At 32.7% G+C, this 27,652-nt stretch overlaps 4 protein-coding genes across 11 annotated transcripts; 1 reads left to right on the top strand and 3 right to left on the bottom strand.

Annotated features, from left to right (window-relative positions):
- Positions 1–15: 15 nt before the first annotated feature.
- LOC126867341 (venom protease-like) lies at positions 16–17,344 on the bottom strand. The gene is made up of 6 exons (XM_050621761.1): positions 17,326–17,344; positions 12,067–12,156; positions 1,167–1,469; positions 953–1,054; positions 730–881; positions 16–401 (listed from the first exon to the last, which is right to left on the bottom strand). The coding sequence occupies exons 3-6, from the start codon at positions 1,453–1,455 to the stop codon at positions 237–239; spliced, it is 708 nt and encodes a 235-aa protein (XP_050477718.1). The 5' UTR covers positions 1,456–1,469; positions 12,067–12,156; positions 17,326–17,344; the 3' UTR covers positions 16–236.
- Positions 9,826–17,123, bottom strand: LOC126867343 (venom protease). Of its 4 annotated transcripts, none has more exons than XM_050621766.1 (6): positions 16,362–17,123; positions 16,136–16,225; positions 15,342–15,644; positions 15,083–15,184; positions 14,876–15,012; positions 9,826–10,575 (listed from the first exon to the last, which is right to left on the bottom strand). In XM_050621766.1, the coding sequence occupies exons 3-6, from the start codon at positions 15,628–15,630 to the stop codon at positions 10,417–10,419; spliced, it is 687 nt and encodes a 228-aa protein (XP_050477723.1). In that variant the 5' UTR covers positions 15,631–15,644; positions 16,136–16,225; positions 16,362–17,123; the 3' UTR covers positions 9,826–10,416. The 4 variants fall into 4 exon arrangements, with proteins under 4 accessions (XP_050477723.1, XP_050477721.1, XP_050477722.1 ...); XM_050621764.1 differs by lacking the exon at positions 14,876–15,012 and adding an exon at positions 10,858–11,000 and having other exon boundaries at positions 16,362–17,101; XM_050621765.1 differs by lacking the exon at positions 9,826–10,575 and adding an exon at positions 12,244–14,538 and having other exon boundaries at positions 16,362–17,114.
- A 461-nt stretch (positions 17,345–17,805) lies between the features above and the next one.
- On the bottom strand, positions 17,806–22,674 carry LOC126867313 (bis(5'-adenosyl)-triphosphatase enpp4-like). Of its 5 annotated transcripts, none has more exons than XM_050621690.1 (10): positions 22,529–22,674; positions 21,814–22,043; positions 21,493–21,733; positions 21,286–21,384; positions 20,846–21,209; positions 20,553–20,762; positions 20,206–20,460; positions 20,049–20,145; positions 18,653–18,724; positions 17,806–18,508 (listed from the first exon to the last, which is right to left on the bottom strand). In XM_050621690.1, exons 2-10 carry the CDS (start codon positions 21,924–21,926, stop codon positions 18,397–18,399), a joined length of 1,563 nt encoding a protein of 520 aa, XP_050477647.1. In that variant the 5' UTR covers positions 21,927–22,043; positions 22,529–22,674; the 3' UTR covers positions 17,806–18,396. The 5 variants fall into 5 exon arrangements, with proteins under 5 accessions (XP_050477647.1, XP_050477649.1, XP_050477648.1 ...); XM_050621692.1 differs by having other exon boundaries at positions 22,486–22,564; XM_050621691.1 differs by lacking the exon at positions 22,529–22,674 and adding an exon at positions 22,364–22,521.
- Positions 22,675–22,772: 98 nt separating this feature from the next.
- LOC126867344 (uncharacterized) lies at positions 22,773–27,321 on the top strand. Its single transcript, XM_050621768.1, has 7 exons — positions 22,773–22,921; positions 23,269–23,320; positions 23,426–23,472; positions 23,555–23,588; positions 23,753–23,859; positions 23,934–24,046; positions 24,137–27,321. Exons 1-7 carry the CDS (start codon positions 22,866–22,868, stop codon positions 24,397–24,399), a joined length of 672 nt encoding a protein of 223 aa, XP_050477725.1. The 5' UTR covers positions 22,773–22,865; the 3' UTR covers positions 24,400–27,321.
- Positions 27,322–27,652: the final 331 nt, after the last annotated feature.

The raw sequence follows: 27,652 nt of genomic DNA, 5'->3' as shown, positions 1-27,652 counted from the left end.
CCCGACAAATATAATTAGTAAAAATTTAATAAATGCTCGTTTATCATCTCTACGTATCTAAGTCGTGCAAATATAGCGTACGTAAAAAGTTAGTGTCGTTTCAAAGTAACATTTCATGCATTTTAAGACTATAATTCTTGACGTAAAAGACAATATAAATCTGAGCTGCCTCTTATCTCCACAATAATACATTCCAACTTTATTTTTCGTGCACGAAAAATGATATTTATGGGATACTAATAATTTTGCAACACTGGGATAATGAAGTCGTCGAGGTACGACGTGACTCTCGTGTAAATGCCCGGATAACCAGGTACGCCGCATTCATGACCAGATGACACAACACCTATTTGATAGTAGGTGAATTGCTGTGGTATCATCAGTGGTCCTCCGCTGTCAGCCTGAAATGATTGTTAAATTTTTAATCATAGTTACTGAAATATTTCAATCGAATTGTATTGAAATTATACTTATATACAGTAATAATCTATTATTGACTTATGTATTGAAATATTCCAATTTAGAATGTATATATTATATGTATTTTGAAAAAAATTAAGATTAGAAGGAAATTAGATTAAAGATCATAATGATGTGTGAGAAATGGGCAAAACTATTAAATTGTGTTTATCTATTATTTTTTATGTTCAAGACGTTGATTTGATGTTGATTCGAATTGACATGTCCTCAGACACCGTATAATTTATAGTAAATCTGTAATGTAATTACTCCACAAGCATCCTTTCCACCTCGAGGGTCTCCGCCGGCGCATATTTCTTTATTGGTGATAGTTATGTCAAAATCCTCATAAGCTTTCTCGCACACGGCGTTGGTAACCACTGGCAGTTGCAGTTCCATTAATGCGTTAGTATATGATTCACCTACAAAGAAAATGGGAAGGATATTTAAGAATGAAAGTATTTCATTTTATCATAAAACTGATATCACTTACTAAAGCTTAATGCTCCCCATCCAGCAATGAAGGGGTTATAGCCCACGAAGTTTTTATTTCGAAGGGATTTCTCTATGGGGAGACAAATGGGATGTATGTACTCTGAAAAATAAGAAAATGAATGATAAAAAATGATAAGAAACCAAAAGCAATGATAGTGTAGTAATACTCCATAGCATAAATTTTAGAAACTCAACAATATTTGACGACATACCCGAAAATGGTACATCTCTCTCCAATTTAAGAATAGCGATATCATGGAAGGGTTGCCCGGTAATATAATCAGGATGAATTAGTATAGATTCGAGCCCCATTTCAATAGGATGCGCTCCGTCATCATCTCGTTTTAGATTTAAATCCGCGATACGAACCACGTACAAATCTTCGTCATCTGCACAATGCGCTGCGGTCAAAACATGTCTAGCCGATATGAGGGAACCTCCGCAATCCCATACTGGTCCCGCATCTGGGTGTGTGTAATTAGGATAACCTAATGCAACCATCCATGGCCAAGCACCTGAAATGCAATAGACATAGTTGTGAACATACATAATTTTTTCTCGCGTGATGAGTTAGAAATTATTGTTATCCATTGGACATTCGATGATGCAGACTCTCAAATAGAAATTTGATTAAGAGAGAAATTGAATTTTGACTTCAATGGAACAACACTTATTAGTTAATTCTATACAATTTCCACTTGAAATATACTGAACTCTAAAGTTCGAATATGTAATTTCTTCCCGAACACTTTTTCATCGCCATCCGTATCATTACTCGTATGTCGATTTTTAATTTCAAGTAAAAACATACTCTTTCTAACATGAACTAAAAGGAGGAAATAATTCAAGTTAATAAACAAAGTTACTACCAATGAAACCGTTGTATTATTATTTAAATTAATTGAAACGTACTTTGATGTGCTGTTTAGTGCCTTTCAATTTCAACCTTCATATTATATCGCTTATTATTGATCGGAAAGGAATAGATAAAACGTACCAAGTTTAGCTGGTCTACCACCAACCACCCTGGTATGCGTTACGTTGCTGAAACCACAGTGTGGTGGACGCAAGGGCACATCCGAGGTTGCTATAAAACATTTATAGTGAAAGAAGTTATTATATTTAGAGAATTGACAGTAGAGTGATGAATTAATTCGTCTTCGCTGGTTGTTTCACGATTATCCTGGTTATCACGTTTGTTTTCTGCGTGAAGCGAGTCGTTGGAATATTCGCGAAGTTAACGAAGCATTTTTCAGAAACAAAACCGGTGAAGAGGCGAATACTTAGGTGGAATTTTCCCATTAACTTCGTGACCATTAACTTCGTGACCATCTCGAAAATAAAAAATCAAACGTGTTCCATTCAATTTTATGTGGTCACGCGTGACTTCGCTTTTTTCACTGATAAAGACTGTGTGACGAGATCGTACTGCAATCTGCAGTATGGAAAAAGACAACTTAAAGTGCAAACCTTTAGTGCGCCCCGCTTGAACCGATGAATGCAGGACAATTAACCCTTTGAGTGCTATGGACGCATATACGAGTCCAGCGAGAGTCTATCTGTGTGGACTAAGGACCTATATATGTGTTTATCAATATTTTCAACCTCCTTAACGTTTATATAAATCATTGTATTACTTTTTATCTTTAATATATTAAAAAATGTCGAATAACCTTGAAGAATATACTACAAGAGACGATAGTGAAATAAATGAAAATTACAATTCATCGGACTCCGAAGAATATGTGGAAAACTATATAAATAATGGATTAGGTACACGTAGAAATAAAAATAGAAAATGGTGTAGAACATTGAGTACGTCTTCGGAGGAGGAAGATCCGCATTTAACTCAAAATATCGAAAACTGTAAACGGACGGAAATGTTCTTGTGGACGAAGAAGAATTTGACGCCCATATTACATATCTTTGACGATGGAAATTCCGGAGTAAAAGTGCATTTGAACGCACAGTCAACACCTTTTGATGCTTTCCAAATTTTCTTCTCGGAGGAATTGGTCTCTCAAATTACCGAACAGACGAACAACTACTTCAAGTATGTAAAAGATCATATAGCATGTAAAACGAATTCGCGTTTGAACAATTGGCAGAATGCCTCAGTCTGCGAAATGTATGGATTTTTCTGTACTACAATGCTAATGTCGCGGGTAAGGAAACTCTCTTTGAGGGAGTATTGGTCCACCGATGAAATGCTGAAAACCAGTATATTCCGGAAGATAATAGCACGAGACAGGTACATGTTATTATTACAAATGTTAAACTTCAATGATCATAACGTAATAAACGATGACCCGATAATAAAAATACGACCAGTAGTCGACAAACTGAAGAAATCCTTTTCACAGTCATTTACACTATATGAAAATCTATGCATCGACGAAAGCCTCGTACTATATAAAGGCAGATGTTATTTCAAGCAGTTTATACCTTCTAAGAGAAGCAGGTTTGGTATCAAGATATTTGTTCTTTGCGACTGTAGAACTAATTACGTATTGGATTTTATCATTTATACTGGAAAAAAGACAGAAATAAGTCAAAGTACTTCGACCATTGGGATTTCTGGAAACGTTGTTATGACGCTCCTTCAACCTTACTTTGAGAAGGGTCATACGTTAATTACGGACAATTGGTATACAAGCCCACGTTTATATACTTTGTTACACGAGCACAAAACCAATGCATTCGGAACTGTTCGCAAAAATAGGAGCGAAATGCCCCGTATGGAAGAAAGCTTGAAGAAAGGTGAAATTTGTTACCGATCTACGAATAATTTATTGGCGATGAAATGGCGTGACAAGAAGGATGTCTGGATGCTATCTACTGTACACGCAGCTAGGTTGATTGAAACGGAAAAACAAAACTATCGAACAGGGTTAAAGAAGACCAAACCATCGTGTATTGCAGATTATAACTCTTACATGGGTGCTGTAGACAAAGTTGATATGGTTTTAAGTACACTTAATTCTACAAGGAAAACCATAAAATGGTATAAGAAACTTTTTTTCCGTTTGCTAGATTTAGCAATATACAATGCATATATCCTATACAAAAATTCTACTGGTACGAAACAAAAATTTAATGAATTTCATTCGGCGCTGGTAAAAGACACTTTACGGAAATATCCACAAAGTAGAAGCGTAGTGGGAGGTGATAAAAAAGATTCGAAAGATATACCGTTTCGTTTAACAGAGAGACATTTTCTATCAAAATGTTCAAATCAAACGGACAAGGCACAATTAGCACGAAGAAAATGCGTTGTTTGCGCGAAACATAAAAAACGAAGTGATACGCGATATGAATGCAGAAAATGCGATGTCGGTTTATGTATCGATTGTTTTGAGACTTACCACACCCAAATGAACTTCTAATTTTAGTGGATTTGAATTGCTCAAAGTTTTTAGAAAATTGTTGAGAATTGTGGATCTTTGAAGCCGAAATAATGTTACAGGAACACTAAATTTACACTTGGAATTAATATTAGAATAGTTATATACTTATTTCATGGACGATTTCTTATATATTCATGGATACACACTTGCGCGCGTCTCGGCACTTTCTCCTATACTCGACCTATAACCCACTGAATAGTTTACATTCATCTGTTTTCGAAACGCCGCGCACACACATACCTCCACACACCGATACCCGCATACAAGTATCTCTACTGCGCATTTAACCCAGCCCAGCACAGAAAATTATACATGTCCAAACAAAAATAATTAAACAATTTTAATTTTATCAATATACATAAAAGTTTTTATTTTGTGAAATGAATCTGGTGTAGATATAATACGCATGTGATTTAAAACTAAATATTTCTTTGTTTAAAATATACGTAAAGAACTTTCCATACTTTTTTGGACTCGAATATTTAGATTTATTAACACAATTTCAAGTTTAAATATGTTTTACATTTTAATGTTTTTAATAGAATAAGTAATGTTCGAAAATAACTTTCTAGTTTTATTTCATTTGGTGTACAGGAATTACAATTATAACTTAGTTCCGCCATGCGTATTCAATTAACACAATTCACCTTAGCAAAAAAGGTATACCGTCTTCAATCATCGCAACCGCTAAGCGCGTGCCGTCCACGCGGATTGCTTTCGCCGGGAGTATCCAGCACTCAAAAGGTTAACGCCAAACATGCGAACAGTATATTGAAGCCAGTCATCGTCCTAAAATAAAAAAGTGACGAATTGAAAAGACGCAGGACTGATAACGATGAATGAATCTAATAAAAGAAACTTGGTTCACACTATGATTCAACGTTTTGCAACAAAGAGCGAAAAACTGTGGCGATTTAGAAAGACTGACAACAATAAAGGAAACCGAGTTCGTATTATAAATTGAATTTGCATTAGACAGGAAGCACGATCATGTGAAATAGATCGTAGGAATGACAAATATCATCGACATACGTTTCTGTGTAATTTCATGTTTGAAGATTGTTTAGTATAACACTAGAACGATCAAACTCGTCGCAGTGACAAGCTTCAAAATTTTCATTTGTGCAAATCGCTAAAAAGCTCCATAGCTCTTTTTGTAAAATTAACGTTGATTTCTGTTGAGTTAGTAAGACGACTACAAGAAACTTAGGAGAAAGGTACAAATCAGGAAAATCATTAATTTCAGATAACTTTTAATAGAAAAATCTGGATACTCGAAAATATTAAACACGTTTCTATAGGTACATAGGAAGATTTATAACAAAATACTCTATATAAATTCAATTCTTATTGTATATTTCGTTCCTACTTACCTCACTACTTACTCCTGAGAATCGTAGATATACTTGTACCAACTTTCGTCGAAGTACCTATTTATACCATCGCCTTGTCATTTCACTTACAATTATCTATTATATGGCATGTTTTATCGCACATTACCGATAGTTGTGCTACTAAAATTTACAAAACAGCAATAGCGTGGTAACAGAAATGAATACTTTCGCGCGTACAACATTACATAAAAGTAACCTTTGCGGTGAAAACTGCTCGTGTTTGCGTGTGCAACTATAATTCATCTTAAAAGTCATTGATTTGTAGGCACCGAATTATCAGAAATCAATCACGTAAATCTTAAGAATCTTCTACTTGTACGCTTGATGGTTAACTAAGAGATGCCACTCAACGATGCTCATTTTTACGAAAATTTCGCAATGCTCCAACAGTGATACTTCACGCTCGCGCTATCATACGTTAACAGTATGTCGTACCTCTCTGTATATGATATATACGCACTCGAGAGAGAGACTGACACATCGTTACTCTTTTTTCGGGAATCAATCTCTTCTTTGCCATATTCTAGCCACGGATGCTCCGTATTTTCCTACGAATGGAATTCCCTTCGTTGCCACGTTCCCGGAATCGAGCAAATATCTTAGGACGCAACTAATCAGAATATTCTAAGTTATGATTTACCATTATCAGATTTTTTACGTCAGAGGAAATGCCTGTGTCGTTGTCTAACTTAATAGTTACCGTTCCATAATCACTCAAAGGAACAATGTTAAGATCGTATAAACCACGATATTCTATCTTACTGTGAAGATACCCAGTTATATTATCTAACTGGATAAGAAAATCACAAAATTCAGGTCCTTTTATTCCAATCACATGACCATGATAATGTGACATCAATCGCATCTCAACCCACAACAGAGATAAGACATCGAGCTCCGACGTTCGAACACTTTTCCACATCATAACCTACACCAAGCCCCTCAGCATCCTCAAACCAAAAGGCATATAAGCCGAGACTTCAGCCAGCTCAGGTAGTTCTTGTTCTAGTATCTGTTCTTGTGCAGCCCCTTTCTCTCCGGTTCAGTGTCATTCTGTTCTTGTAAGTGCTAAATTTATAATAAAGTTCGATAAAAGAAAATTAATAGTTGGGTTACGACTCAGCCTTCTTTTCTCTTACAATCCAAGTGTCAATTTTACGTTACAATAATCTTCAATGTAGCTCCTCAATATATAATATTCCAAAATTTATTGGATGTATAGGATGTACGAACCATGAAATTCTAACGCGAGCAATTGAACGCGCAAATAGAGGTCCTCTAGCATCCAGCACGTAATTCCTGTTATTTGTCACCGAGATTCAACAGTTCGATTCATCACGATGCTGCGTACGTGAAAAATATGGAAAAAGGAAGAAAACATCAGGCCAGAAACATTACAGTGTGCATTTCTTTCTTTTGTTTTTTCCTTTGAAACATATATGGCGTTAACGATATGTAAACAGGAATTCACTAACTGCCGATATTCTGTTTCATACTCTTTTAATTTTGTTTATATCAGATTCTCTATTATGATTAGACCGTGGATGTTTATATAAATTCGTAGCTTTATTTAACACTATTACAGAAATACAATTATGGAAATTGAACTTGAATAAAACTTTCTTTCATTCAATACAATTAAGTATCATAACTCATTTATTACGTTAATCCTTAACAATATAAAAAAAAAACCTTATTTCCAATATCTTTGCACATTATATTCGATGCAATCTGTGTATTTCTACACTTTACATTTACTATAAATGTACAATCTATTTATAACTCATCACAATGGTTTAGTTTAAATTACACGTTCGTAGAATACACGACTTACACTTGTCACCAGAGGGCCATCGATATCAACATAGGGCTAGGCGATATTAATGCTTTCTCACTAGTGGTCACATTGATACTGTTTGTTTCAATAAATATAACTTCTAACACAAGTTTTTCTATCCCAGTGTCTAAGGTAAAGGTCTGCTAGGTAAGCCTTACTGAAGAGTCCCAACTAGCAGATCTCGGACGAAACACTACTTCTCTCTTCTCCATTTCCTTTATTTGACTACTCTACTTCATCCATCCCCCCTCTGCTTGAGTCATACGGGCAAGATGGACTGACAAAGAAAAAGGAGGAGTTTCGCGATGGAGGACTACCCATGGGCGGCCTTTGGCGCAAGTGCGACGAATCAAACAATGAAGCTGATGAAAATCGCTTCCAAAAAACCTTGAAAGGGACAGGCGGTAAACCTTTAGACATAAGGGGGTCCGCTAATACTGAACTTTACAGGGTATATAGCTGCAAGTAAGATACTAGTAAGGTACTCGCCGTTTCACCGGCTGTGTATGACGACACACTGGGTGTCCGCGAACCTTACTAGCCAATTTAGGTTAAGAGACGTGTGACATCTTTACACGTAAGTCAATATTAAACATCCCCTCCTGATCCGGAGTGTGAGGCCGCTCCACTGGCAAACGTCGCAGGAGAGGGTAGCAGATCCGACCGGCCTTGGATACAGTGTCCCGCCGTTGGCGATGGTGTGGGAGGGAGAAATCCGTTTCCAATGTTCCTGCCATGTATATAAATAAACCTTCTTCCCTCCTTCCATTGTGTCTAAGGCATGAGCCTGTTAGGTAAGCCTTACTGATGAGTCCACTAGCAGGCTCTGGACGAAACACACTTTTTTTCTTCTTTTTCTCCGTCTTCCTTCATATATCCGTGATAATTGTAGGCTGCTGGCTGTAGATGTCGCTTGCCGGGGTGTAGTACTGTTGTATTTTCTTCTTATTTAGATGTCGTGATTTGAACCCGGGATCCGAACGTTTGTACTCTATGGCGCTAACCACTGCGCTGCCGTCGTCCGACACTAGTTGGTTTCGAGTGGTGAGATTTGCGTTCTCGTGTGCCGCCACGAGAGGAAATCTCAGTGTGGGTGTGCTTTCTGAACGAAGAACGCGGATTCGTTGTTCACACTTTTCGTTAGGAAAATGAGGGTGCCCATTGATTATAGCCAACGTTAATGAATGAAGATAGGAGGAGGAAGCCTCCTACCAACGTGGCTCGTGGGTGACATTGTTTATTGGAAAAATAACTACCCGCTTTCTCCGTTATTTGTAAGAGTGCGCAATAAACCTAAGCATTGTTCTAAGGACCATCCATAAACCGAAAACACTTACAGGGTTAAAGATTCCTTCAAGCTATTAAGATTACGTCAAAGGATTCAGTTTATAGGATATAGTATGTAGTAGATCAGTATATAGTATAAAATTTCAGACGGCGCACGGACCATCGTACGCGCCGTAACAGAGAGAGTTATAAGAATATACATAAAATGTAATTAAACATCGCAAAAGTAACTTAATTAGAAATGACTAGAATGTATGATGTATAATATAATGAATTCAAATTGTCTAAAAAATATTACAAATTTATAGAGATTTTACTATAAAATGTTTTTAACAGAAGCTGATACAGTTATATAGCATTTTCAAGCATTTACGAACATTAATGTAATTATTAGGTCTTAGTTAAAGTCAAATTAAGCCAAAGACGGAACATAGAAGTATTTAACACTGAAGCTTTCGAACTAAATTGAATTTCTGTCTTTTTAATTTTCCCATTATCTTTACACGTTACACGAGACACGCGACAGAAACTGTTGGAATGTTTACTGTAGAGTGCCGCTACAACTATTTCTTTTAAAGGAGAGCTATACTATTACCCCATACCTTTGTTAGACACCTTTGTTATACCTTTCAGCTCCGACTGATATATCTGAGCGAATGTAGAGTGATTCCTTGATATTCATGAACGTCGCCAGACTACATCATTGTGCCATTTCTTCCTTGTTTCTACCAAATGTCCAAATTGGACAAATTGTGAATGTAAACAACTAAATAAAAAAAAATTTTTTTCCTTGTATATCAGCCATTAGATTAACAGTCTAAACAAATATATAAAATAGTTTTATAAAATCTGTATAAAATATGGTTTATATGCGCAATACTGAAGCGTTCAAGGGGATACAAAGGTAATGTACATATGCATTCTCATGCAGCAAAATACAAACAGATTTAATAATATTAAATTTTTTATTCGTCACAATAGTTTGGGAGTTTATGTCTCGTAAGTATCTGTAATGTGTAAGTATACCTTTGGCTGAATGGAAATTTCTCTTATATCTAGCTAAAAATAAAGAAAGAGTATATTCAATTGGAAAGTGATAAAAACATAAGTAAAGTTTCGGGGATGCACATGCTTGCATGAGTGGACTGGAAGTTTTTAACGAATAAAAAATAGTTTTTACACTCTCTGTGTCCGAATTTCCGGAAGCTCTTTATCTTATGCAATGTTTCAGAGTATTCGGCAATTTTATATGTACATACAAGAAATATACGTTCTAAGTGAAATATTTAATTATTCCCTTGATACATCAGAAGCAAAATTTATAGGAGCATTCCGAAAGTTGATTTATTATTATCATCAAATAAAGAGAAGCGTGAAAAATTAATATTAAAAGTTACATTTTGCGCATTCTAATACTATAATTCGTGACATAAAAGACAATGTAAATTTGAGCTATCTCTACAGCTATCTCTACAGTAGTATAGTCCAACTTTTTCTTTTTTGTACGCGGAAAATGATATAAACCTTAATAATTGTATTATTTCAATGCTGGGAGAATAAAGGTATCCAGGTAGGCCGTGACCCTAGTGTAAACGCCAGGAAATTTAGGTAAAGCGCACTCATGACCATGCGACACAATACCTATCTGATAGTAGGTGAATTGCCGTGGCATTATCAGTGGTCCGCCGCTGTCACCCTGGAACGATTATTACATTTTTAATTTTAATGTTTAATGCTTTTAATCAAAGTTGAAATATTTCAATTAAATTATATTGAAATTATACTTATATACAGTAATAATCTATTATTACTTTATGTATTGAAATATTTCAGTTTATGATGTATATGTTATATGTATTTTTAGCAAAACTAAGATTAGAAGGAAATTAGATTAAATACCATAATGATGTGTGAGAAATGGACAAAACTATTAAGTTTTGTATAATTTGTAGTTTAATTTAATTTGTAATTTAATTACCGTACAAGAATCCTTTCCTCCCTTAGGGTATCCGGCGCATAATACACTGTCGGTGATCCAAGATGGAGGATAAGCTTTCTTGCATTCGGAGTTCTTAACCACTGGCACTTGTACTTCCATTAATACATCACTTCGTGGTCCTCCTACGAAGAAAATGAGACATTTAAAACTTGAACTGTTTAATTTTATTACAAAATTAATATCGCTTACTATATCTTAATTTTCCCCAACCAGCAACGAAGAGATTATAGCCCTCGAATTTGTTATTTTCAAGGGATGCCTCTATGGGGAGACAAATGGGATGTATGTACTCTGAAAAGTAAGGAAATAAATGATAAGAAATGATAAGAAACCAAAAGCAATGATAGTGTAGTAATACTCCATAGCATAAATTTTAGAAACTCAACAATATTTGACGACATACCCGAAAATGGTACATCTCTCTCCAATTTAAGAATAGCGATATCATGGAAGGGTTGCCCGGTAATATAATCAGGATGAATTAGTATAGATTCGAGCCCCATTTCAATAGGATGCGCTCCGTCATCATCTCGTTTTAGATTTAAATCCGCGATACGAACCACGTACAAATCTTCGTCATCTGCACAATGCGCTGCGGTCAAAACATGTCTAGCCGATATGAGGGAACCTCCGCAATCCCATACTGGTCCCGCATCTGGGTGTGTGTAATTAGGATAACCTAATGCAACCATCCATGGCCAAGCACCTGAAATGCAATAGACATAGTTGTGAACATACATAATTTTTTCTCGCGTGATGAGTTAGAAATTATTGTTATCCATTGGACATTCGATGATGCAGACTCTCAAATAGAAATTTGATTAAGAGAGAAATTGAATTTTGACTTCAATGGAACAACACTTATTAGTTAATTCTATACAATTTCCACTTGAAATATACTGAACTCTAAAGTTCGAATATGTAATTTCTTCCCGAACACTTTTTCATCGCCATCCGTATCATTACTCGTATGTCGATTTTTAATTTCAAGTAAAAACATACTCTTTCTAACATGAACTAAAAGGAGGAAATAATTCAAGTTAATAAACAAAATTACTACCAATGAAACCGTAGTACTATTACTTAATTTAATTGAAACGTACTTTGATGTGCTGTTTAGTGCCTTTCAATTTCAACCTTCATATTATATCGCTTATTATTAATCGGAAAGAAAGAGATGAAACGTACCAAGTTTAGCTGGTTTACCACCAACCACCCTGGTATGCGTAACGTTGCTAAAACCACAGTGTGGTGGACGCAAAGGCCCATACGAGGTTGCTATAAAACATTTACAGAGGAAAAAATTATTATACTTAAGGAATTGACAATAGAGTGACGAATTAATTCGCCTTTCCTGGTAAACGAGTTGATTCAAACTTTTCATAATAATGTTTTGTCTTCTTTACGCAATATTAACAATGCAAGTTGAATTTTACCATTAACTTCGTCACCATCTTGAAAATAAAAAATCATAAAAATCGTTTGTATTTTATGTGGTATCGCGTAGCTTCTTTCTTTTCATTGATAATTAACAAACGCGTAAAATTTCAAAATAGCTCGAAGGTTCCGTGATGAGGTCGTACTAGAATCTGAAGTGCATGGGAAAAGACAACTTAAAGTGTAGACCTTTAGCAGACGGCGCGTGAATTAATGAATGCAGGAGCACAATTAACGTAAACAGCATCTTGAAACCCGTCATTGTCCTGAAATAAAAAAGTGACGAATTGAAAGAACGCGGAACTGATAGCAATAAAGGAAGCTTAGTTCGCATGATATGTTGAATTTACATCAGAAACGAAGCACGATAGCGCATAGGACGGTTCAGTGATTTATAACAAAATTCTCTATATAAATTCGAATTTTATTATATATGGCTTCCTACTTACCTTTCCATTCTTGAAAGATAAAGATACACTTCTACCAACTTCCATCTAAGCACCTATTTATACCATCACCTTGTCACTTCACTTACAACCATCACTTACAATTATCAATTATATAGCATATTTTATCGCACATTATCAATAGCTGTGCTACTAAAATTCACAAAATAGAAATAACATGGTAACAGAAATAAAAACTTTTGCACGTAACACATCACATAAAAGTTACTTCTACGATAAAAGCTGCTCGTGTGGCACGTGCAACTTTAATTGATCTTAAAAGTGATTGATTTGTTGGCACGGAATTATCAAAAACCAATGAACAACGAATAGTACATGGTACTCCTCTGTATTTTCCCACGAATATTTCGATGGAATTCTCTTCGTTGCCACATTCGCGGAATCGAGCAAATATCTTACGATTCCACTAATCAAAATATTCTAAGTTATGATTTACGATCATCAGATTATTAAAAACGTAAACGAGTGTTTCGTTGCCATTGTAACCCTTATATTCCATATAATCGTAATAAATCTTTAATATATTCTCTGATATATCGTGCATAGTATCCTTTCTGCTTTACTTTCGGTATAGATACGATTAGTGTACGCGTTCGAACACTCACGATTTGTGAGCAGGTTGACGGAGGAAAGAAGTATAAACCAGACAGTTGATTACAAAGTGGACTTTGTGGTTTTATTGGATGTGTGACTATTAAAGAACTGTTTCTTTTAGATATAACACAAAATATCGACGTGTCTGGCAGTCAGACCACTACCTTTGGTTTTCGTCAGATGGAAGACAATAACTCTGGAGGATTAATTCTTCACATCTGCCTGGCTGTTCATCGTTCAAGATGGGAGTGTAGGATAAAAGTTTGCATCGTTTACCGATTGGTTTAAGATACTGTTGGTCCTGCGAGTATTTTGGGGTTTTGGCTCCTCTTAGTACCCACTTCACAGTATCATGAATCCTTATCTTTTCAATGATTCCATTTGAACAAAGACCAGAAGAAATCAATGGTCATTGATTGTTCTCATCCATTCAGTGGTCTTGAACAAATGTAGAAAGACAATTAATATTGTTTGAATTTTATATTAAGTTTAATGCATATATACATTATATAGGACGTTTTTAACGAATAAAAAATAGTTTTAGAAGACGCGAGACTTATCTTGTATCTTATGTACTTTCTGTGTCCGAACATCTAGAAGCTCTCTATCTTATGAAACGTTTCAGAGTAGTCGTCAATTTTATATGTACATACAAGAAATATGCGTTCTAAGTGGAATATTTAATTATTCCCTTGATACATCAGAAAATTTGCAAAAATTGATTTCTTATTACCATCAAAAAAGGAGGAGCGGAAAAAACTGTAATTAATGAAATTTAATTAAGAAATTAAAAAATATCATTTTTATACCTCTAAGTCGAGCAGGTGTAGCGTGCATAAAAAATTAGTGACGTTTCAAAGTTATATTTCGTGCATTTTAAGACTATAATATGTAACGTACAAACCAATATAAATTTGAGCTGCCTCTAATTACTACAATAATAAATTCCAACTTTATCTTTCGTACACGAAAAATGATATTTATGCAAACAGTAATAATTATATTATTTCAACGCTGGGAGAATAAAGCTGTCGAGGTAGGACGTGATCCTAGTGTAAACGCCAGGATATCTAGGTAAAGCGCATTCATGACCATAAGACACAACACCTATTTCATAATAGGTGAAGTTTTGTGGTATCATCAGTGGTCCTCCGCTGTCACCCTGAAACGATTTACATTTTTAATTTTAATGTTTAAAGCTTTCAATCAAAGTTGAAATATTTCAATCGAATTATATTGAAATTATACTTATATACAGTAATAATCTATCATTACTTTGTGTATTGAAATATTTCAGTTTACGATGTACGTATTATATGTATTTTGAGTAAATCTAAGGAAATGAGATTAAATACCGTAATGTTGTGTGAGAAATGGGCAAAACTATTAAATTGTGTGTATCTATTATTTTCAATGTTTAAGACGTCGATTTGATGTTGATTCGAATTGACATGTCTTCAAACACCGTATAATTTATATTAAATCTGTAATTTAATTACTTGACAAGAATCCTTTCCACCCTTAGTGTATCCGGCGCATATTACTGTATCAGAGGCGTCGCTATAAGCCTTTTTGCATACGGCGTTGCTAACCACTGGCACTTGTACTTCCATTAATATATCACTTAGTGGCCCTCCTATGAAGAAAATGAGAAAGACATTAAGACTGGGACTGTTTAATTTTATTCTAAAATTAGTATCGCGTACTATATCTTAATCTTCCCCATCCAGCAACGAAGGGGTTATAGCCCATGAAGTTGTTATTTCGAAGGGACTCTTCTAGGGGGAGACAAATGGGACGTATGTACTCTGAAAAATAAGGAAATAAATGATAGAGAAGGAAACGGTTGACGAAAAGTATGAGAAAGAATTTTACATGTTTTATGATAAAAAATATAAAAAAATTATAATTTAGTAATACTCAATAGCATAAATATTAGAAACTCAGCAATATTTGACGACTTACCCGAAAATGATACATCTCTCTCCAATTTAAGAATAGCTATATCATCATGGTGTTTCGGGTGATTATAATCAGGATGAATTAGTTTAGACTCGAATCCCATTTGAATAGGATGCGCTCCGTCGTCATCTCGTTTTAGATTTAAATCCGCGATACGAACCACGTACAAACTACTGTGTATTGCACAATGTGCTGCTGTCAAAACATGCCTAGCCGATATCAAGGAACCTCCGCACTTCCATTCCGGATCCTTCCATGGTTGTCTATAATTATGAAAACCTAATGCAACCATCCATGGCCAAGCACCTAAAACGCAATAGTTATAGTTGTGAACATATATACTTTTTCTCGCGTGATGAGTTAGAAACTATTGTTATCCATTGGACATTCGATGATGCAGAAGACGATAACTACATACGTACAAATACTCTCAAATAGAAATTTGATTAAGAAAGAAATTAAATTTTGACCACTGGAATAAAAATTATTAGATAATTCTACATAATTTCTACTTGAACTATACCGAACTATAAAGTTCAAATATGTAATTCCTTCCTGAACACTTTTTGATCGCTATCCACATCCATCACCTTTATGTTGATTTTTAATTTCAAGTAGAAAGATAGCCTTTCTAACGAGAAGTGAACGACAGAAATAATTCAAATTAATAAGTAATTTATTGAAATTATTATTGATTGTAATTGAAACGTACTTTGATATGCTGTTTAGTGCCTTTAAAGTTCATGCTTCGTAGTAAATCGCTTATTATTAATCGGAAAGGAAGAGATGAAACGTACCAAGTTTAGCTGGTTTACCACCAACCACCCTGGTATGCGTAACGTTGCTAAAACCACAGTGTGGTGGACGCAAGGGCCCATACGAGGTTGCTATAAAACATTTATAGATTAAATTATTATATTTAGGGAATTGACAGCAGAATGACGAATTAATTCATCTTCTCTGGTTAACGAATCGATTAAAACTTTTCATAATAATGTTTTATCTTCTTTATGCAATATTAACCATTACTCCTGATACTTCGTTCACATCGTATACTGTCCAATTACACGCTTCCCCCATCATTAACAACATACAGTTACACTGCACATACTTCATTCATCTTCATAACGTAGATATTTATTCTTATACTAGATCATACAGTTATTAGCACGACGACAATACGAAAATAGAAAATATGAAGTCCGGAAGTATGAAGTATGTGTTTGGAATATTCTTATATTATAATTAACTTCATCAGCCATTAAATAAAAAGCTTGGGAGTTTATACAAATGTGAAGTTTTGGTTAATGTTCTCTAGTCTCGCTCCTTCTAGATGCACAGTAAATCCTGAGACCTCGAAATAACGTAATCATAAATGTTCTTGCTGCGATCGAACGCCTATGTCACTTTTTATCAAGTAATGTTATCATCGACTGGTTCCTCAGAAAATACAGCAAAGAATACGTATTTGCATGTGGGTAAACTTCGTTGCGCAGTTCCTTTGCGCAAGATACGGGTTACTTTTCTGATTCTTGATCGACTCGAACTTAGCAATTGGTGCGCGGTACCGGGAATAATGAGATAATTCTATGAACGTATTGTTTGCTATACGGTGATAATTAGAAATAATAGAAAAATATCATCGTAAAGTCGACATGATTTCATGGGACCATACTGGCATCTGAAGTACATGGAAAAAGACAATTTAAAGTGCAAACCTTCAACAGGCGCCTCGTGAACTAATGCATGTAGGAGGACAATTAACGCGAAACATAGATACAGCATCTTGAAGCCCGACATTGTCCTGAAATAAAAAAGTGACGAATTGAAAGGACGCGGAACTGATAACAATAAAAGAAGCTTAGTTCGCATGATATGTTGAATTTACATCAGAAACGAAGCACGATCGCGCATAGGACGGTTCAGTGATTTATAACAAAATTCTCTATATAAATTCGAATTTTATTATATATGGCTTCCTACTTACCTTTCCATTCTTGAAAGATAAAGATACACTTCTATCAACTTCCGTCTAAGCACCTATTTATACCATCACCTTGACACTTCACTTACAACCATCACTTACAATTATCAATTATATAGCATATTTTATCGCACATTATCAATAGCTGTACTACTAAAATTCACAAAATAGAAATAACATGGTAACAGAAATAAAAACTTTTGCACGTAACACATCACATAAAAGTTACTTCTACGATAAAAGCTGCTCGTGTGGCACGTGCAACTTTAATTGATCTTAAAAGTGATTGATTTGTTGGCACGGAATTATCAAAAACCAATGAACAACGAATAGTACATGGTACTCCTCTGTATTTTCCCATGAATATTTCAATTCCCTTGGTTGCCACATTCACGGAATCTTTGTAAAGCTGTCTCGTCGCTGTGTTACAAATTAAAGGAATGGGTACTTACTACTATAATTCTGATGAAAGAAAAGAGACGATGATGTTACGATAATATCATTTATTTACAACTGATTTATTTACATACGAATTCTGATATAGGTGGTGCACTATTATAATAGGTAAGTTTGATCTGTAAGTTGAATTTTATAAAATATCCTGCCTATAGAATAAATTATATTAGAATCTAATTTCTAGAATAATACTGAGCATACTGATTATGCTGTTATGATTTGGTTTAAAACAATAAATAATTCACTCATGCATAGTATTCTTCCAGTTTTACGTGTAATTTCGATATTGTTATAAGTAGAAAGACAATTAATGTCGTTCGAGGCAATTTCGGAATTATCCATATTACGTTTAATACGTACAGTTATCATATAAGACATAGTATCGTAAAAATTGGAAGAATAAAAAATTCGTACAGGAAATACATTTTATGGAAAATTTAATAAATCTGTGTGTACACCTAAAATACGAATTAATGGTGACTGATTGTTCATAAGTTTATATACGTTATTTAAAGTCATTCAAAGATATCAATTCTGCTTCCTTTTTTATCACAGGAATAGTTTCTCATTTATATGTGTTCAAAAATACATATAACCGCGCAATAAATGAAGTATATGTCACCTACAATGAAAAAGAGTTTTCCTATACTTAATATTTCCTTTATATGCATATGAAAGTCTATTCTTCGCGTAGCATGAAATTACGAATAAATCTGGAAAATTGTTTAATCTGAAAAGAGAAATAAATTATTAACATGATTTATTAGTACGAGATTCAGAATTTTTGTTTTGTCTTGCAGAAAAAGAAAGCAGCCCTCTCTTTTAATGTGAAATAGAAAGCAAGAACTTGAAAACAAATTTTTTGGAAATTTACTTGCAAGTATCATTTTCAATATCGTGATTTTCGTCCCAATGGTACTGTGCTTCCAAATCTTCCAGTATTCTTCTAAAAACAAAAAGTCGAACCTGGTTATTATTGGCATTACAAGGAAGAGAAGTGTTAGGAAGCAACTCCTTTTTATTATGGATTTCTTTGTAAACATATAAATGAGAAATTTAGCTTTCGTTTTTTACTAAAGAATTTATTCTTATTGTGCTTTGATAGTTATTACATTGCAACTTTTCACGTACTACTCATATTTAATAATTTCCTAATACTAACTAGTTCAAAATTACATATGTCCTTGCACGGATTTAAAAATATGTATGATACAATTAACACTTAGTCAACCGCGCGCACCACAGCGAGCTATACGTTTCTTACTGCAATGGATAAACCACTTATACGCTGTCTACCATGCATTTTCCCAAATATAAAGAACTAATATTCACTACTTAAAAAACAAAGAAATCTAAAAATTATTTAAGTGGTCAATTATATTTTGCGGTAATAATTTTGTTTAACGATTTTACATATTGTTTATACAAAACATCAAATTAAAAGTATATATTAAAAGTATTTAAAAATATAGGTAAAATTAAAAGCATTAAAAATGACTAAAGATAAATAAAACGATTTGAACGTGAAATTAAAAATTCATAATACATTTTAATATTTTTTTACAGTGTGATATCGTTCGATTATAACTTTATTTAGTCATAACTGATAGTGTAACTTTTCAATTTAACACCACTAAACTGGTGTATTTTATGATATACTGTACCTTATAAAAGCAGAGAAAGTGGCCCAATTAATTGGGAAGAATTCAAAGTAAGCTATAATTGATAATAACAAAAAAAAAAAAGAAAACGCATTACTGAAGTCAAAAAGGGAGATCTCCCCGTTCGGTCACGCAGCGATGTACTTCACAGAGGGGAGAGATCTCCCTATTCGGTTGGCTAAGTGTTAAAATTAATTCTAAAATAATAATTGTTTAAAAAGATTAAAATTCTAATTAAACATTTTGCTATATTTCAAAGTTTGAAACAATACAACTTCATTTATAAAAAATGAAATTATGTTTATGTATTCTTCATCACGATGCTATTTCTTATTACTGTGTCGTCATTTTTTTGAATTCATTTTGTTATCTCTATGCAATATGAAAATTCATATATTGCTTGATATTTTTTACATATTACCCATCCACCGGATAATATCTCCTGAAAAATCAAAATATCAATATTGTATTATTAAAATGCTTCTTAAACTTCAATTTCTGGCAAACCCGAAATCCAATACATTTCTTATAGTTATTATTTATCAAAAAATTCCAAGTTAGTAACTTAACTTTCTCTTCAAATCACGAATAACATATACTTTGACTTACCTGTAACTTTTTGCTCCTAATCGCCGTTTCCTCATATAGAATATTATTATTGCTCCTATAATTACTACCAGTGTCATTGATATTATAGTGGCTACAACTGAATTAATAGAAGATGGTAAATAACTGTACATAATAATGACGCATAACGTTTACTTACATATCAGTCGATACGCGATTACTGTGATATCCTGTTGATGTTTCTTAAGGCACTTGGTTAGATGTGATATAGTACCATTCCCTATGGGACATTGTAGATCGAGTATTTTACAAAATAGCGGAAATAAATCTAGATTATTAAAAGGTTCGAGCTTGCACTTGGGCATAAATGCAGGACCATTTGCAAAGAAGAAAGGATGCATTTCTATAGCCTCATTATCGTAGCCATGAAGACCAAATTCTGAATCACTGGTTACTAAACATAAATACCCCATAAAATTTAATATATACCTTTAATTTTTAATACATACTTGAATTAATAATTCTGTGTTATGAATCATATTCTACCTGTAATATTGAACTTTTTCTTATAATATTCTATGTTATCAAGGAGATTTTGAAATGCATATCCAATTTCAGCAATGACAAAGATAGGACCAATACGTGTATTATTTCCATAGTGATATTTCTTAGGAATTTCATCCCTTTTAAAAACTCTAAACGTCTTCAATTTCAATGCTGCTTGCTTCAATGTTTGATAAATTATTTCTTCTTTGCCTAAAAAATTTACTTGTTTATTTTCTTAATCTCTTATTAATAATTTAAACAAACTTAATAGTTCATATGATAAATCAACATACCAGGATTAGGGAAAATGTGCAATCCTGGTGAGGTACCCACAAATTTGTAATCAGAGCTGTTAATATACTTTGTTAGATCTATTATCCTGTCTAACTTAACAGTTGCCATTCCATGATCACTCAAGTGAACAACATTAAGATCATGTAAACCATGGTATTCTATCTTATTGTGAAGATACCTAGTTATATTATCTAACTTCCTAAGAATATCATCAAATTGAGGTCCTTTTATGCCAATCACATGACCATGATAATCTGGCTCTTCAATGTATAATATTCCAAAATTTATTGGATGTATAGGATGTACAAACCATGATATTAAGGTATCAATTCTTTCTTCCCAAGGTACAGTCTCATTAAAATTCTGATAGAATTAAAAATTAATTATTCATATTCTAATAATTATATATTTTCAATAGAGTATAGTCAAAGATATATACCTGAGCAAATGTAGGGGAGATTCCTTGATATTCATAAATGCCACCAGGCCACATCATTGTGCCACTTCTTCTTTGTGCACCAGCCTTTTGGTTAACAGTCTAAACAAACATACAAAGCAGTTCTATAAAATATGTATAAAATACAATAAATATGACTAGTATGATGACCAAAATAATATATGTATTTATGTGTCATACTTTACATACCCAAATAGGAAGAATTCTATTATCATAATGATACAAATTATATGAATATTTTGTTGTATTTCCTGAAGCAGGATCATAAAATTCATTATCCACAACTCCATGTGTTTCTGCATACAATCCTGTAGCCATTGTATGATGATTAGGAAATGTTTTTGTGACAAAAATATTCATCATGTAATCCGCATATGTGCCTTCATGTTTCAGTTTATTCATAAATGGTGTTCTGTCAAAATAGTCATACCTATGAAACAAAAAAATTATTCAACTAAACCAATCGTTTACATACAAGTAAAAATTAAAAAGTAATAACATCTAAAATACCTGAATGCATCATATGATATTACTAACAACTTTGGATGTTGCGATATCAATAATCCATGCTTCACACTAAGTAACATAACAAGTAACGAAGTAAATATGGTTACAGAATTCATAGTGAACGTGTATAAATCGTTCTTTAACAGGAAGAATCGTTATCGTGCTTAGCTAGTGGTTATTATTCTATCTCCTTCATGCTTTTAAAAGCATTTCAGTGACGAATCTTCTTCGACCTGGATTGAAAGTTAAAAATATCCAGTTATTGATAACTGCCACAGTAAGTATATATATTTTTTTAATAAAAAAGATCTTATTTCCGAATTAATCTATCCGATCGTATACATAGACATAGTTTCTAAAAAATTCCATCGAACGATACCAATTGAAAATGACCAGATGGTTGTTTCACATGATAAAAAAAAATTAGAAACATTAGTCAATTCCTATTCACGGACACCGTTTGCCAAATACTAAACGCTCCCTCATTTCTCATGAACTATAAAACTATATATAAAGTAATGACACAACCCTTTCTACTCTATACTAATCATACCACTATCTTTTTGCACTGACGAATTTATTAAACGAACATATACTTTAAACACGAATACTTAATAAAGCGAACTCAACGAAATCTTAAATATTCTTTTACTATCTACACGTAGATAAACGTACAGCGAGTACGTTTTAAAATGATAGCTGATTTTTTGGTTCTTACATAGTTAGGAAATAATTGAGTTAGTTTCTGTACGAGATCCTTTCTCGTTTTTGGAATGTTGGCGAACTTGTTTTTTGGACGCAAGCGTGTTAAATAAAACTCCAGCGGACAAGAGTGCATTCAAGTATGCTATGCGACTGACAGATGCTCGAAGCTACGGTCTGCTACGATGCATTGTATTTAAAGGAGATGAATCGCGTTTGATATTATCCTTATCTTCGTATGAAACATCATTTCTTATTCCCATTATCCTTCACGTATCACGTGAAAATTAAATATCGGTATTTGAACGCCTACATCAGTTAGATGACGGCGATACGCCGTGTGTTAACAGGTCATGGGGGCCTGTTTCGGCCGCTGCATTTCCAAAGTTACAGACTCCTTATCGTACAGGTTAGAAGTGTACCTTTTATCTCAAAATAAAAATGCATCTTTTCAGATATCTTCATCTTCTGTTCATTTCCAGACTATGGATATTTATTCAACTTCATATATCTATGAATATAGCTAAAGAAATTAAACTTAAATAGAGATTTGTTTTACTTATTAAATAAGCACTTTATTTTGGATATTTAATGTAGTTTTGTATATTATATGCATTCTATATATTTTTGCAACTATCAATTTCTCATAGATATATAAATATCAACAGTCTATTAATTTTGTTAAATATACCTGTTTTCATTATTATATTATGTATATTTCTTTTTTTTTTAATGTAGTATATATTTGAATTTAAGGTTTTATCAAAGACACACCAGTATGTCCTACCAAGGAGACGAACAAGTTGAGGTACATATAATTTTGCAGTTGATCGAAGATTTTAATGATCCTGCTAATGATAAAATAATGAAGTCCTTCATTATATTGCCAATATTTAGAATCACTTTGTTGTAGTTTATAGATGACAAAGGAGATGCAGACCAACCTAGAGGATCAAAAACGTAAGAAATTGTATTGAGCTCAGGGCAATGTTTCATTTTTGTTGTATTAATTACATGCTTCATTGTTATGCTTCCTGGATAGCCTGTTATCGTTTCTCTCCTTAAACCGGTTCAAGGTAAATGGATTAGTCTATTAGAATTTTTTTTATATTTTATTGAGCATAGTAAGTCTATTTATTAATATGATTATTGATTCTAATTACACTATTCAATGACTCCATTTAACTATTACTTTCTTATTATCAAGAAAATGTTTCCAATGTTTATAATATATTTGTAGAAAAAACATGGGGTTCCTGTAACATTGGAATTATTGGAAGATGGAGCATGGTCAAAGGGTACTAATAAATATGCCAGATTAAACTCTAGGAATGATGCTTCTACAAGGTACATTGCCTATCTAAATCACTAAAACAGTACACTACAAAACAGAAACTAACTGCAATAAAATATTTTATTAGTTCTGGTCTAGATACTCCACTTCAAATTCTTGATGCAAGAACATTAATGAAACAACAAACATGCGTTTCTTCCACTCCTGGCTCATCATTAGATTTGGAATGGGAACATGAAGGTAAAGGAATGTTTTTAATTATGAACATCTAAAGTTATACACATTATACATTTACGAGATATAAAAGGAAAAAAATTATTGTATGTTTAGGAATGCCTCTGCCAGTTATAGATGATGAAAAAGTTGAGAGTACAGATGGTTCTATAACTCAAACATCAGTAAATAATAGCCAACCCTCTAGTTTGACAGCATCTCCTTGGTCTAGGGTGTCGACACCAAATAGTTTAGAATGGGATCCGGTAGAAGCCGATATGGTATGTGTTGATTTAGAGACTGAACAGCTTTTGACTGAAATAGAAAGATTAACAGATAGAGCGTTAAAGGAAACAGGAGAATGGACTAATGCTAGTTGATAAATAATGCATTTACAATTAAACAGGATTGTTTGTATTTTTGTATTACAAAAAAAGAGTACACAATGGAATTAACATATATAAAGTACTTTTAGGAAGCAAAAAAAAAGATTTTATTGTTTCAATATTTGTATTGTTGAAACAATATGAAGATATATTTATATTGTTTCAAGGTATATATACATACATGTGTAAGTTAATATAATTCACATAGATTTTAAAGAAAGGTATATTATCTGCTAATACTTTTCAACAGATTATTACTAAAAAAAATTGCCAACTAAAAACAAAAATTTTTTATATTATGCGTATATATATTTTTTACACTCGTAAAAAACTCTTTCATTTGACACCTTGAGTTTAAAAAATAAAGATGAGGATATTATATATTGCATTGAGAATACTTTTATTCTGATTTCGCTCGACTTCCACGAGACAATAACTTTCTTCTTATTGATAATTTTTGCATCACATCTTTTAAAAGAACCTCATTTTTTAATATTATTTTAATACTTTAGTTAATAGTCATATTACTTATTTATTTCTAAACCAAAGATTTTTTCTTTCATTAGATTAGTTTGCTGTGAACGATATTGATCTCGTTTTTTTCCGTACACATACCGTATTACAGTGTCATATTATACTACTTTAACCTTTTGAAGCATAAAAAAGTAACATGAAAAGAAAAATTGTTTCATTTTTTAATTTTGTATAAAAGATGAATTTTCTATCCAAATACCATAGCAGAAAAGGACCTATATAAATGGCCAATTGTGCTTCAAATGGTTAAACAGTACATATCATAGTAACAATATAAATTTTCTTATGTTTGGAAAGTTTACTATGCATTATTTAACCTAGATAGGAGAAAAAATTTTAAGACGGAAATTAAAAATAAAATATATCAGGTGCTATCAATGGAATATATTTTTTGCGAGTGAAATTATGATCAGTTTTTTCCGGAGGAAATTTCTTTTGTAGCTTGTTGTTGGTATAATTAGCCATATTTTATACAAGAAGGGCTATTAAATAGTCTAAATAAGTCTAGTCACAATGAAATTCTGTGAATCTCCTTAAAATCCGAAATGAGGGAAAGGGAGGGCGGGAGAGGATGAGGCGGTACCGATGTAATATTAGTGTTGATACACATATTGGGTGTACAAAAACATGTTTCTACTGAAGTTAAATTATTATAAAATGATTAGGTTACAAGTATAGATAGAGTGTCGATTACTGATGGATAAATGGTTTTCAAACCGAGGTAGGCTGCCTTACAATAAACAGAAAATGTATAAAAATTCGCTAATATGCTCGTAAACTTTGATTGCATCACGTCTGCGACTTTGTTGCGTTTACAATTGTGTAATTTGTAAGATCATAAGTTTGCTGATAATTTGCATCATGAGCGAATCAAAATGTATGCAGCAATCGTATAGATAATAATAACGTTAATGATAATGAAAATGTTAAATGATAAAGATGCAGTATGTTAATGATTCAGTGCCATGGCTGTTTATGCACTCCAGAGGTTTTATCTCTCGTCATAATTTATTTTAAATTCCAAAAATTGAAATTAAGTTTTGGTGATACATATTATATATGTATATATAAATAAAAAGAAGTAAAGTTTGTAAAGGTTTATATTAAATTGCATGATAAACGCACAGAAATATTAGTTGAGCATAATATATGTGGCTTAACATTAATACCTGTGTTAATCTTAAACACAAAATGTGTCCACTATGCTAATATACAAACTGATGCGTAATGATTAGTATGGAGGAAAGTGAAAAGGTGCTTTAAACGATAAAAGAGAAAAATTATAAAACGCTTGCGATCTGTTTCTATATCAATAAAAAAATGATGAATACATTATTTATATAAGAGTTAAGTAAAGTTGATACTTCGATGATTCTAATGTAAAGAATATTGGCAAAGAATATTAAATTCAAACGCAACTTGTTTTCGCAAATTAGTGCTGTACAAAATATGTGTCAAGAAGTTTATTATTTTTTATTATTTGTCAAACGTTTATTTAGCGAATGTGTATACAAAAGTATAATTTCCAACAATTTTAAGTGCTCCGACATAATAGGGACCAAAAATATTTTCAGTATTAAATCTTTTAATGGCTAATACTTTGTAATGAAACGATTATTTTATGTAAGTTATAATTATATAGCGAATTTGACTTCAATCGATCGATTTTTGTATTTAATCCTAGAATTAATTGATATTTTTCGACTCCAAATATTGAATAGCGTTATATATGTGTTTCACGTATAGAGGACTAATTTATAATTGTATCAGTTTTGAAGTTGTAAACAAAATTTATCACTGTTGGCTTTAAGAATATATTTATCTGCGCCTAGCATTAGAGATCGAAATAATATTTATATTTCGTGCACAGCCGTTCACATTTCATTGTGGGTTTGCGATATGTAAAAATCAACACTGTACATCGTTTGCTTACGTATTAAATACAATTATTAATATTGGTATAATTAAATAAAATATGTAATAAAACCGTTATAAAACACGGTATCTTGTATTAGTATCTTTATTTGTTTAAATGGAATTTCGTATAGAATCATAGCATAAAATGCAATAAATTGCATAAATTTTATTTATCATCAATGACGAATCGTTTTTAAATCTAATATTGCATATGACCTGATGAGATACATTTTCATTCGTGTTTCTGTTCGATATACGAATTCTTTTTAAGGGTTATCATATTATGTTTATTCAGCATATAAAAATCGGCCAACGAGTATAAAGTTGAATGTGAACATGAATTAAAAGGAAAACTATTATGTTATGATAAATGAATATGTTTATATGCTTTAGTAAATAATTACTTTATTATATTTTTATGTACATGCAAGAAGAAATGACAAACAAGGTGTACTTTCTACCCGAGTACCCTCGTATTTTTAATTTCCCTTTAATTAGCTATTACTCATGAATATAATGAAACCATGTTTAGTATGGTCCCATGATACTTTATTTTTGTATATTTATAATGCAAAAAATTGTAGATGTTTATTATTATATTGAAGCTTAGAACAGGTCATAATATGCAGTGCTCCAAATCTTAGTGTTTAAATACATATGGGTATATTATTCATATATCTAGTACTAATATTTAATTATGCATTAGCTAAATATTATGTGAGTAATATACATATATAATTTCTGTAGTATGGAATACATTTTTGGATTGAGAAAGATAGAAAGTATTGGTATTATA

This window comes from Bombus huntii, chromosome 7, assembly GCF_024542735.1.
Source record: "Bombus huntii isolate Logan2020A chromosome 7, iyBomHunt1.1, whole genome shotgun sequence".
NCBI classification, from domain to species: domain Eukaryota; kingdom Metazoa; phylum Arthropoda; class Insecta; order Hymenoptera; family Apidae; genus Bombus; species Bombus huntii.
This window is presented reverse-complemented; position numbering and strand designations above follow the sequence as displayed.